Genomic DNA, 13,455 nt, shown 5'->3' with positions numbered 1-13,455 from the left:
CATGATTTAAAGCACCAAAAAGAAGAAGCTGAAAGTACGTTTGGGACGACAGTGACAAAAAATGAGGCGCAAACGGCATGACTCATTCAATTCAAAGCACAATTTTAAAAACTGCTAAAATTCAGTTATTTTAAATTAGATTTTTCTGAAACTGAAAATCTGAAGCCACCCTCATAGGTAAAGTAAATTGTTTGGATTTTGTGATGAATAGAATGTTTGGATGTTATAATGATGGAATGTTGGGAAATTCACTCATTTTAACTAGGTAGGTTCTTCTGTGCCAGTATAATTATAGGTGTTCCCCAGTGTCCATGGAGGATGTGTTCCAGCCCCTCCCCTGTGGATATGGAAACTGCAGATAAGGGGACTCTATGCCCCCCCACCGCATCCATTAACTTCATTTTTCTTCTTACCAGTGAAGCTAAGCAACCAGGTCTCTTCCTTTAACAACACTATCAGCAGGCAAGCTTATAGAAAGACGAGCAAGCAGGCAGCCTGAATACTAAAGTGACCCAGGCAGAAGGTTAACAGATTTTTGAAGTTTCTGCCTGTGTCCCTCTAGCATTCAGGCTGCCTGCCTGCTTGTGTTTCTGCAAGCTTGACTGCCTATAATGATCTGTTGCTTGGCTCCCCCAGTAAGAAGAAAAACAAAGGTAATGGTAGTGTGTGTGTGTGGGGGGGGGGGAAGCAGAGAACCATGGAGAACTGAATCCACAGACGCTGGATCCATGGTTACAGGGGGATGCCTGTACTTTAAAACCGAGTGTTGAAATGTTTTGTACACTTTTTTACATTAAAACACCTGCGAAATGTAATGCAGTCTGCCAGCATCTGAAGAGGAAAATATCAAATGCAGTGTAATGGTCACTGTGAATTATTTTGTTTTCATTTGATAATGTGAACCCATCTTTGGTGTGATTTTACTAAGCACAGCATTTTCTATTAAAGCACCTACTCTCTCTTGTTCCCAGGGCAACTACAGGCAGTTCAGCATCTGTGTCAGTTCTACGGTACGGTCCTCCCCGATGAAGCTCAGTGTGTCATCTATAATGAGTACCAGCTCTCCCTGGTTAGGAAAATGTCTGACAAAGTCATGGAGGGACAAATTCTGGAAACCATCAGTCAGCTGTATCTATCTTTAGGCACAGAAAGGTGAGAAGTGGCAGTTCTCTGAGCTGATTTGTTTCAAACAGAATGCTGTTCAGTTGCACTACTGCTTTTACATCAGTGGGCGTGAACCCAGAGGTGCCCTTCCTCACATGGAAAGTATTGTCTGCTTGCAAAAAGGTAGGTTTGCACATTGTGCTTGTCTCATTTGCAGGAGAAGATCAGACACACAAGAACTGATATAGGGCAGTGGTTCACAAACTGTGGGTCGTGACCCACCAGTGGATTGCAAGTTGATTTTTGTTGGGTTGCAAAGGCCTGGGACTCACCGCTGGCTGCTGCTCTCATCGCCAGATGAGAGCTTCAAATCTTTAAAGACACTCATCTCAGTAGGATTTACTATTGACATAAGTCCCTTAAGTGATCTTCATTTTTGCAAGGGACTGTGTCTTATTTTGCAACATCAACTTTGTAGAACATTCACTGATGTGCCTTATTTCAACTTATAAGTTCCGGCAACAAAAGCAGCAGTTGGCGGAGAGTCTTGGGCCTCACACTGGCCACGATACATGGGTTGTGATAAATTGTCATGTTAAAAATTGGGTCACTATGCTAAAAAGTTTGGGAAGCACTGATATAGAAGAACTTAGCAATGCATGAACTCTTGCACAAGTGTTTGGGTATCAACACAAAAGTTCGTGGTTCTGCTTGTTGAGCCCATTATCAGTTCTATTATCTTCACCAGTAAAGAGTGGGTGAGGATAACAGCATGGGAAGGGAGTGAAGCAGTACTTCAGAGGGTCGTGCTGTGCTGCAATATTGGCACTGGACATTGGAGTGAATGATACAGGTTTTTTTCTGGGATGATTCACTTGAATGTTCATGTCATTTACTTGAACCTTGATTTCATCTCGAAAGGCTATTCAAAGTGACTCTCCAATATCTGTACAGCTGGTGACACACAACTGTAGTAGGTCCATAGTGTGTTGGATCTGGCACTCACAAATTTTGTGAAGTTTAATGTAATTTGATGTCTCCTCTCCAGAAAAGACTGAAGGATTTTACTGCCCTGAGCTGCTCAAGGGCGCCGCAAGCAGGGCTTTTTTCTAATGGAACTCGGGGGGACGGAGTTCCGGCACCTTTTTGCAGGGGCCCCTCCCCTTCGGAGGCATTCCAGGAGGGGGGGGAGCAAAACAGAGGCATTCACTGGGTGGGTGCTGTGGGGTGCAGGGTGGGTGGGCGCGCGCCTGGCCCCTGCTTGACTGCACAACGACCCCCTCCTACCCCCACAAGCTCTCGCCTGAGCCCTGCCTGCCTCCCCTCCCCCCGCGTTCTGCTTCCCCGCGCAGCTTCCAAGGGCGGGCGGAGGAGGGTGGAGGGCATGGGGGACACGCACTGACGCCGAGGAGGACAGACAGCCAGCCAGCTAGGGAGACGGGCTGTGGCACCCATGGAACGCCCAGGTACTGGCTTGGCGGAGGAGGAGGGGAAGGAAGCTGGCTGGTGCAGCCCCCATGCCAATCTGCAGCATGAGCCTAGGAGTGTCTACTCAGAAGTAAGTCTCATTGTGCTCAATGGGGCTTGCTCCTGGGAAAGGGTGCATAGCCTTGTAGCCTTAGAGCCCAAGCCTATGCATGTCTACTCAGAAGTAAGTTCCATTGTGTTCAATGGGGCTTACTCCTGGGAAAGTGTCATAGCCTTGCAGCCTGAGTAGACAGGCAGAGGAGGGGCTCTGAGGCTGCAGTCCTCTCCGCACCTTCCTGGGAGTGAGCCCCACTGCCTCTAATGGGACTGACTTCTGAGTAGACAGGCACAGGATTGGGCCCTGAAGCCACCATCCTATCCACAGTAAGCCCCATTCACTATAATGGAACTTACTTCTGAGTAGACAGGCACAGGATTGGACTCTAAGGCTGCCATCCTATCCACAGTAAGCCCCATTCACTAAAGTGGACTTCTGAGTAGACATGCATAGGATTGGGCTCTTAGGCTGCAATCCTAGGCACTTTCCTGGGAGTAAGCTCCAGTGATTAGAAAGAGACTTACTTCAGAGTAGACATACCTAGGATTGGGCTCTTAATCATGGCAGAGATATATATCTGCCCCGGTTTTCACCTGCTAAGGGCTGCTCAGGGCAGCAGAGAACATACAGTTGCATGCCAAGCACCTTCCCAAAGACACAGAGTATTCTGATACCTGAATTAAACCATATTTAATCACTTGTTTGCAAATGTAGCTGTTTCTATGTGCACCTAAGGACCCCTCTCATGTAAGAATTTCTTTTTTGTTCTTACTCCCACAGTTGCTTAGAGTAATTTTACTACATGGAACTCATGTAAGCCATTTTTTGGAATCCATTCACTGCTTCCTCTCCTCGAAGTAGTGCCACACTACATACTACATGCTACAAGTGCACCTGTACAATATTTTTCAACATGTGTAGAAAAAGTAGCTAGGGGGTAGGGGATGTGGAGATTTACAATCTATGCATGTCTACTCAGAAGTAAGTTCATCTTTAGGGGGGAAGCACATAAAAAATATTTTATTTCTCCAATTAAAAATGGTTTATAAATAAATAAATAAATAAAAGATTAACAAGTTGTGAGTTCCTGCACCTTTTATTTTACAAAAAAAGCACTGGTCGCAAGTGTAATTACTTTCTGGGCTTCCTTTTCAGAAATTGCATGTTTGAAATGGATAAGAAGAGCCCTGCTGGATTAGGCCAAAGGCCCATCTAGTCCTGCTTCCTGTATCTCACAGTGGCCCACCAAATGCTTCAGGGAGCATACAACACAAGAAGACAAATCCCAATAATCTTTTTTCTTTTTCCTCCAAAAGGATCTGGAGTTGCATGGCAACCACCTATGCAAGTGCTTTTCCCCCCAAGAAATTCGATTAAAAGATAGTTGTTAAAATTCTCAGGATCCAAGGATGATTTTTTTTTAAAGGAGTGACCTCTCAACTGCCTCTTTCCAAACAGATGCTAATAAGAATTCTTATTGGAAGTTTGTAGCAGTTACCTTAAAAATAAAAATCGTTTATTTTTTAGGGATGTGATGCAGTGTAAGTTGGGGACCAGTGTTTCCTTGCATTACATACAGTGTTTTTCTTTAGGGCCTACAGATCTGCCCTGGAATACACCAAAAGAAGCCTTGGAATATTCATTGATCTTCAGGCGAAAGAGAGGGAGGCACAGGCCTGGCTCCAGGCCGGAAAGATCTATTATGTGTTGAGGCAGGATGAGCTGGTAGATCTTTATATTCAGGTAAGATGCTTTGGGGGTTAAAGCTATCATACGATAAAATGAAGACTTGATGGGTTAATTGGGGACTACATAAATATGGATTGGATTGCACAAATGAAATTGCACTTCCATTTGTGCAAGAATGGAAGTGGTTTCTGCGGACTTCTTCTGCCACCCTTGAAGCTGCTGTGGATTCAAAGGTATCATTTGCGTCAAAATTTTGGCATGGAAATAATTTCTCTGTAGGGAAAAACATGAAAAATACCCATATGTTGTCATGTGCAGTCATGTCACACACTTCTTTTATAGTGCATTCTTGCCCTTAATAGCTTTGATTGATCTAGTCAGTCAGATGAATGCGGATGAATGAATGTCACGAGTGTTTCCATGAAGATTAATCAATAGTGGAGTGACCCAAGAACTGGGGAATATTCTGGCTGGTAGGATTGGCCCTGAAGTTGGTTAGTTACCCCACCTATAAAGAATCTCAGCAAACCTCAGCAGGCTGGAAAATTTATAATTCAGCATTGCCAAGGACTGTAATGCATACCCTAACAAGATCCACCCAAATGTGACAGCCGAATTAACGCTTCAGGGAGAACGTACTGAAGTCATAGTGGGTAGCTCCTGATGCAGATGAATACAAGTCAGATGGAATATTGGAGATTATTATAGAAAGGAAAAAATACATAAAATGCAATAAGCCTATAAAAATTGAGTATGTGATGGTGGGGTGAGTCTGCAGAACACAACTGCTAACAATACCTCCTTCTAGAAAGGCTATTTATAGGATAATGCAAGATCGGACTAAAAGAGCTGCTGTGTTCTGTAGTGCTTCTGTTTCTGAGATGATCAGTTTTTGTTACATTTTGTGATGTTAGGCAATGACAGTATATCTTTCCTTCTAGGTTGCCCAGAATGCTGTATTATGTACTCAGGATCCTAATTTAGAACTGGAATTATTTGAGGCCTCGGGAGACATCTTTTTTAATGGAGACTGGGGAAAGGAAAAAGCAGTACCCTTCTATCGGGTTGGTGTTCTCAATTTTGCTGACTCTTTAATAATGATAATAATAACAGGTATTTATATACCGCCTTTCTTGGTCTTTATTCAAGACTTTATTCAAGGCGGTTTACATAGGCAGGCTTTATTTAAATCCCTTATTAAATAGGGATTTTTACAATTTGAAAGAAGGTTCTTTCTTTCAAGAACCACTACATTCTGGTGTTTCATTCCGATCTGGCATCACATTCTGGCCTCCATCCTCCCACGCTCAGAGCAGATGGAATAGCTCAGCTTCAGCTTGTCAGCTGCTTCAAGGTCGCAAGGTGCCGGTGGCCTCGAACTGGCGACCTTGTGGATGTTATCTTCAGGCAGACGGAGGCTCGACCATCTAGACCAGACCTCCTGCCACCCTTTACCACCCTCTCCTAGTTGCATAGATTTTGATGAGACTACAATGGGCCCTCGGTAACCAATGGGGATTTGTTTCAGGACACCCCACATATTTCTGCGGATAATTAAATCTGTGGCTGGAGGACTCGCCTCAGAGGACCTGCTGAACGTGACCAGAAATTTCTGACGTGAACCAGAAGTGCTTTTTGGTCACATCCAGGAGGTGTTCTGAGGCCCTCCAGCCATGGTCTTGGCACCCGTGGATACTGAAATCCTTGGATGTCAAGCCCGCAGTTTAGGATAGCCCACTGTATAGTTGTGGTCCACGTGCTTAGAACAAGACTGAATTCTTTTAGTAAGTGGACAAACACGTGTCATCTTTCTTGTGAAAAGGTATTTCTTCAGTAGCTGTCAAAGTGATCTTTTGGTCCTTCCATTTCATTTTAGGACAAGGCTCTACCGCTTGCTGTTAAGACGAGGAACAGCAGTGCTGAACTCCGCCTCTTCAACAAGCTGGTGGGATTGCTTTTAACTCTGAAGGCTTATGAGGAGTGCTTGGGATACGCACGAGCATCATTAATGCTCAGTGTTGATTTAGGTAACGAGAACGTATGGAAACCTAACCAGCAGAAGTAGCTCAAGGCCAAGAAGTATATATACATTGCTTGATTACTTTCTTAAAAATTGATGACTTGCAACTGAACATGTGAAGGGACATAGAATTTCTGTTTATGTGGATTTTGTCAACTCACAACTTGTTCAGCTGTTGTCTCTCCCCTTAAAAGCCAGCCTGCCAAGGTCGATTTGCAGCATGCAAATTGCTGCTTAATGTTGCATGTTCCATCACTTGGTGTGGCAGGGGAAGGGCAGTTTTAGGGGGAAAGTGGCCAACAGGCCAAACGGGTTGAGCACCTTTTCCCTATCTCAAAGTGCTCCCTTCTCTGTGAGGACTGTAAGGCTATCATTACACGAGGCTGCAATTTGGTCTCAAGCATGTGAATGTAACCCTACTGACGAAGCAGCATGTTCTGATGAGGAGATATTGAAAATGTGCCTGTGGAATACGTGTGGAATCCATTTGCTCATGCAGGTCATCCCTGGATATGTGCAACTGTCAGGGTTAGAAAACAACCCGGGGAAATTTGGCCTGGATAAGGTAGGGCCCAAGCTGTGTAAAATGCTGAGTCACCAAGAATCAGGTGAAAAGTGAGCTCACTAATTGTAACAGGTGTTGAGCTAGCACCAGGAGGTGGAGACGCCACCCTTCCTAATTCACGCACAGCGCTTTAAAAGGACTGCAAGAGCCCTCGTGTGTGGGAAGGCAGGGGAGGCTGGTGGTCATGTATGTAGCACATTGTGCTGTCTTTATGTTCTTTGCTATGCTGCTATTATATCCATTACCTTGTAAATACAGACTGAAATAATGAAGGATTTATGTCTGAAGTGCTGTTTATCGTGTGGGCTGAGTCTTTGAGGCTGCATTCCGCAGGCAGCGACAGATAAGAAGCTGCTCCCTCCTCGACAGCAGCCATCCAGCACCGAACTTGGACCAGGCCTACATTTTCCATCCATCCATCCAATTTGTGCCCCACCTTTTTCCCCCGGAAGGCACCCAAAGCTGCTAACAACAATTAAAATGAAATAAGATTCCCATTAGAAATACTGGGAGTATATAGAAAATGTGTTTTTCTTTTGTTTCTTGCCTTTCCGCACTGATTTTTCTCCTTGCCTTCCTAGGGAATAAGTTAAATGAAAGAACAGCATATCACCGGCTGGCTGTTATCCACCATCATCTGGGGCAGTGTGAACTGGCTGAGCATTTCTTCTTAAAAGCCTTGTCCCTCTGCCCGTCTCCTCTGGAGTTTGATGAGGAAGCCTTGTACTATGTCAAAGTGTACCTCGTTCTTGGAGACATCATATTCTATGACCTAAAGGTGAGACACTGGGATGGGTTTGGTAGCTGAAAAAGGGAAATGTTTTTGCATCACCTGGATTTGAAGAGCATATTTAAGAAAGCAGATCTAGATATAAATGGGCCCTCTCTATCTGTGGGTTTGGAATCCACGGATTTGACTCACCATGGGTTCCAAACCCACAGTGCAGGGCCTTACTTGAGCTTCCAGATGTGACTTCTGGTCATGTCTTGGAGGCTTTCTGAGGTCCACGGAGGCTGTGTGCCTCAGAAAGAACTCTAGAGCTTCCAGTTTGTGTCCTTCCAACACCTCCAGGCCTCAGAATACCTTCTGGGTGTGCTTCTGGTCACATCCGGAGTTCAAGTGAATGCCCAGACCCACAGATTTGGGTATCTGTGGGTTTCAGCATCCACAGGGGTTCTGGCAACGGAATCCCCATGTAAGAGTATGCTGAGGGCCATTTATGTAGAAATAGACAATCTGGAAAAGGCTAGTAGGTTGGTTTCCATCATCTTAAGGAAAAAAAATTGCTAGTTTTGGAATGATATATTCATAAGAACATAAGAACAGCCCCACTGGATCAGGCCATAGGCCTATCTAGTCCAGCTTCCTGGATCTCACAGCGGACCACCAAATGCCCCAGGGAGCACACCAGATAACAGGAGACCTACATCCTGGTGCCCTCCCTTCCATCTGACATAGCCCATTTCTAAAATCAGGAGGTTGTACATGCACATCATGGCTTGTACCCCGTAATGGATTTTTCCTCCAGAAACTTGTTCAATCCCCTTTTAAAGGTTTCCAGGCCAGATGCCATCACCACTTCCTGTGGCAAGGAGTTCCACAGACCAACCACAAGCTGAGTAAAGAAATTCATTTGTTTGAATGGAATTTGGCTATTTCATTTACTGTTCAGGGGACTGAGTGGGTGACCGTTCTCTGTAGGCCCTTTCCCTGTGGGTGCTGCCTCTGTCCCTCACACAATTTATCACTTCTTTTCAAGTGCTTGTGTATTGATTGTGTCATATGCAGTTGCTGCGTGGACAAATTGTGGCTTTTAGACCACAGATGTCCTGTACCAAATTAGGATTTGTATCCTAAAAATTGGAGTACTGGTGGGCCCCTGTATCCTTGGGGATCCCTTTCCAGACACCCCCGCAGATACCACGAATCCATGGATAGCTTGGACCCACTTTAAAAATCTTTAGAAAGTGAAGAAAAAAAACACAATCGCCTTCCCTACCATTGCACAGCCAAAACCGCTACATTTTGAGGGCTGCAGGCAATCTTCTGAGCTCCCTGCAGCCTCTTCTGTGTGGAGGCCCTTCTCTTCGCCCAGGCTTTCCCCAGAGTTCATCGTGATATAATACTGTTGTCCATATAAAATTTCACAGCAATTCATGTCTTGCTTCCCTGTTGCTCCAGGACCCTTTTGATGCTGCCGGATACTACAATTTGGCCCTCGCAGCAGCCATGGACTTGGGGAACAAGAAGGCTCAGCTGAAGATTTACACACGGCTTGCAATCATTTACCACAACTTCCTTGTGGACCGGGAGATGTCCCTCTTTTTCTATCAGAAGGCGAGAGCCTTTGCAACGGAGCTCAATATTCGTAGAATAAACCTGGCCCCCGATCAGTGTTGTATGAGGGAAACATGGGCACCTGTGAAAAATCTCACATGAGAACAACTTCAGGGCACCTAGTACTGGGGTGATAGTTTGTCTTTTATGGTTTAAAAAAAACATTTTGTATATTATAAAATGGTATATGACCCTCGAGTGCTACAAGACACAATTGTGCTTAACTTTGCCAAATATGCAACAATGTGCGCTCCCAGGAAATGAGTACAAGAAGTTATCAGCGAGTTATGGTAATGACCGACCATTTTACAAGCAGATCCTGGAATTGAGTTGTTTTAAGTACTTCCTGTTGAAAATAGAAAAGTTGTAATATATGATTAGATGCAGGAATTAATGGAAACAATAAACATGCTGACTAATTAAAGCATAATATTTTTCTCACACTCCAAATCTAATTAACATGAATTTTCTGGGGCTTGTCTGGGAAACCTTTGATTCTACTGCACATTTACTATAAGCCTTCAAGCTAGATTTCTTGACAAAGAAATCTTTACAAAGATCTTTACAAACGAACGCTGAAGATAATCATGCCGTCCAACCATATGCATGTTGTTGACTCATGTCCTACTGAATGCAATGGAGCATTTACACCAGTGTAAATATTACAGCCTTAGTATAGCAGGAGATCTTCAAGCAGGGGCTTGATTTCTTGCCACAGTGGGGGGATTTCCTGCTGCAGTGTGGGGGGGGGGGTTGGACTAGATGGCCTTGCAGGTACCTTCCAACTCTGTGATTCTGTGTTTGGGCATTGAAACCTTCTACATTTTGCCTACTATTTTGGTAGGCATTTTCAAAGGCTGAAGTTACAGCAAGCGTCTTTTCAAACTACCCAGTGTAACTGATGTTCTGATCTTAAAATCCCAAGTAACTATTGTTCTATCTCAGTTCTTAAAGGCCCTGATACTTGTATTTTTTTAGTGCTGATAACAAAGACTCATTTATACCCAACATCATCTCTAAAATCAAAATGTTTATAAACATTGAAACATGAACAGGAGGGAGGAGATGTTGGGTATAAATGAGTCTAGAATGTCACCAATACCAGCTGTGAAAGCCTTAGTATTTATATCAAATTAAAAGCGCTTCAGTTCCATTGACGCCTTAAGTCCTATATGGGAGAGATGAAGCACAGTCTTAACTTGTCAATTGACATTGAGTTAAGGCACCACCCACAAGTACTTTTATGCCCAAATAGGTATTTAAGTGATGAAACTTGAGCAGTTTTAAATTTACTTGGCACTATTATATCCCTGAACCGTAGAGTAACTAGCACAGCGGGCTTGTCTAGGAAAGTTGTTTTGCTGTCCTTAGATAAAGGCTTGCTTACTCTTCAATGTGTTTCTAGTTCACATTCACATGCACTGAGTTCTGACAACCAGTTTGTGTCACTGGCTTAGAAACAGTAGGGACCTAGATTCAAATCTCCAGCCAGCATGGATTCAGTAGGAGACTTGTTCTTCCTACCCTTAAAATGGCACAATCATGTTTGTGGCACATCTAGGACCAAACAGTTAAAATCTGGTGCTGGCATGTAGCCTAGACGCCTTTAAAAGGGGATTGGACAAGTTTCTGGAGGAAAAATCCATTATGGGGTACAAGCCATGATGTGTATGCGCAACCTCCTGATTTTAGAAATGGGTTATGTCAGAATGCCAGATGCAAGGGAGGGCACCAGGATGAGGTCACTTGTTATCTGGTGTGCTCCCTGGCGCATTTGGTGGGCTACTGTGAGATACAGGAAGCTGGACTAGATGGGCCTATGGCCTGAACCAGTGGGGCTGTTCTTATGTTCTAAATCTGTTGATGGGGCTTATTCAGACAGGGGAGGTCCCTGTTTTTTCATTATGGAAGCAGAAGTAAAAGACCACTGCTACTTTTTACAAAGTGTTTCCTTGTCTTAGGCATGCTTGCCGTCATCACCACAACCTTGTTAGCAGTTTGCAAATGAGAGGTACAGAGTTTAGGCTGAGAAATGGAAACTTTCTCAAAAGGCGTTGCACAGAGCGGGCCAGGAATGATAAAAGGGGGAGGCAAATGGGCACAAGGGTTAAGTCATTTTTTCTCCCTTCCCCTGGCCTTTCTGAGATTTGTCCATGTGGTTCCTCCCGCACCATGAAGTTCTGGTTCCTGCCAGAGCACATGTGGAACAGCCCATCATGAGGTCTATAAGATCTTCTTCCACCAGAGGGCACTCCATGCCTTCAGTATGAGGCCAGCTTGTAAAGTGCTGCTCACCAGCTTTGTCAATTATTGTATTTTTTTTTCTTCCCTTTTTAAAGACAGGGATACAGAGACTGATCTTGGAAACCTGCAACTACAGCACAGTGTGTCACAAAACAAGGTGATAGGGAAGGAATACAAGAGAACCTACTGCAGAGCTCAAAGTGATTGATCAAGGGGTCAGGGCTGCTAAGACCTGGCATTGGTCCCATGGAAAGATGCCCAATTAGCCCCTAAATGTATTGGGGTAAAAGAAATGTACTGAAAATGGATTAGAGCTGTAGTGGAAATGCGTTCCTGGATAGGCTGAGGCTGAAGTACCCACATTGATTTTGTAATCTGTTTTGTACTGTATCGTGTTATCATGGCCTTGGCCCTGGAGGTTTTGCCTTTTCAGGCCTGCAAGTGTGTTGGGGGGGGGGAGGGTACTGCAAAATGCAAATAGCTGAGTCTGGAACAGTGACATAGTTTGAGGGGGTGCAAAGCACTAAGTTTTGCAGGCTCCTGAATGCATTTTGCAAGCAGCCCCTTCAGAGCCATTCTGGGCAGCAGAGCAAATGGAAGTTTTCACCTCCCTGCAGTCACCTCCATTTTGCTTTCCCCACCTAAAATGGCTCTGAAGGGGAGGGGCCTTTTGCATGGCATGCAAAACTTAGTGCTTTGCACCCCCTCTATCTACTCCACTGATCTGGAAGATCCTATCTGTAGCTTGAGAACATGCTTGGTGCAGATCAAATTGCGCAAGGAACACCAGTCACTCACAAAGTGATAGGCAGTAAAGAAAAAACAAAAAATGCATCCAGGGGCTCTTCCCAGCATGCCCAACTGCTACTCCACCTACTGTATTTATTTTGCCCTGCTTGTATACTGCTTCTCTGTTCTGACAGTTCTCAAAGCATTTAACAGTAACCAGATATGATGGGCAGACCTGGAGCATGAGTAGACCATCCCAAAGTGACACTGGAGGCGGCTCTGTTGGATGCCCAACCACCCCACCCCTGGTAGAAGGGGCTGTTCAGGAGGTCAGAATTAAGGACCTCAGCTTAAGGGATGGAAAGGATGTGAAGAAAATGGGAACAAATTGTGTCCTACACTATGTAGAATATAGTGGGTAGCTTAAAGATGCGGAAGCTGTTGAAGATAAGAACATAAGAAGAACCCCACTTGATCAGGACAAACCCATCTAGTCCAGCGATTTCTTTCTTTACTCGGTGTGTAGTTGGCCTGTGGAACTCCTTGCCACAGCATGTGGTGATGGCATCTGGCCTGGATGCCTTTAAAAGGGGATTGGACAAGTTTCTAGAGGAAAAATCCATTACGGGTTACAAGCCATGATGTGTATGTGCAACCTCCTGATTTTAGAAATGGGCTATGTCAGAATGCCAATGCAAGGGAGGGCACCAGGATGCAGGTGTCTTGTTATCTGGTGTGCTCCCTGGGGCGTTTGGTGGGCCGCTGTGAGATACAAGAAGCTGGACTAGATGGGCCTATGGCCTGATCCAGTGGGGCTGTTCTTATGTTCTTAACTACAATTCCCAGGAAGCCTTGCAGGTCTCTAGTTATCTGGTGTGCTCCCTGGGGCGTTTGGTGGGCCGCTGTGAGATACAGGAAGCTGGACTAGATGGGCCTACGGCCTGATCCAGTGGGGCTGTTCTTATGTTCTTAACTACAATTCCCAGTAAGCCTTGCAGGTCTCTTGTTGTCTGGTGTGCTCCCTGGGGCATTTGGTGGGCCGCTGTGAGATACAGGAAGCTGGACTAGATGGACCTGTGGCCTGATCCAGTGGGGCTTTTGTTATGTTCTTAGCTTCCTGTTATCTCACAGTGTCCCACCAGATGCCTCCAGGAACACACATGACAGCAAGATCCCTGCATCCTGTAGCCACTTCCTTGCATCTGGCAATCAGAGTTGCCAGGAGGTTGCATTTACCTGCC

The 13,455-nt window shown here is 44.9% G+C and overlaps 1 protein-coding gene across 2 annotated transcripts in view; it reads left to right on the top strand.

Moving 5' to 3' along the window:
* The window catches only part of SH3TC1 (SH3 domain and tetratricopeptide repeats 1), a 31,109-nt gene extending 21,457 nt beyond the window's left edge, over positions 1-9,652 (top strand). For both annotated transcript variants that reach the window (XM_066632438.1, XM_066632439.1), the window contains 6 exons: positions 972-1,152; positions 4,222-4,372; positions 5,260-5,382; positions 6,195-6,345; positions 7,485-7,681; positions 9,086-9,652. In XM_066632438.1, coding sequence (XP_066488535.1) covers positions 972-1,152; positions 4,222-4,372; positions 5,260-5,382; positions 6,195-6,345; positions 7,485-7,681; positions 9,086-9,343 — 1,061 coding nt within the window. In that variant the 3' untranslated portion in view covers positions 9,344-9,652. The remainder of the gene's footprint in view (positions 1-971; positions 1,153-4,221; positions 4,373-5,259; positions 5,383-6,194; positions 6,346-7,484; positions 7,682-9,085) is intronic.
* The last annotated feature ends 3,803 nt before the right edge of the window (positions 9,653-13,455 follow it).

This window comes from Tiliqua scincoides, chromosome 6 (genome assembly GCF_035046505.1).
Source record: "Tiliqua scincoides isolate rTilSci1 chromosome 6, rTilSci1.hap2, whole genome shotgun sequence".
Lineage (NCBI taxonomy): Eukaryota > Metazoa > Chordata > Lepidosauria > Squamata > Scincidae > Tiliqua > Tiliqua scincoides.
Note: the sequence above shows the minus strand (reverse complement) of the source record. Positions and strands in the feature narration are given on the sequence as shown.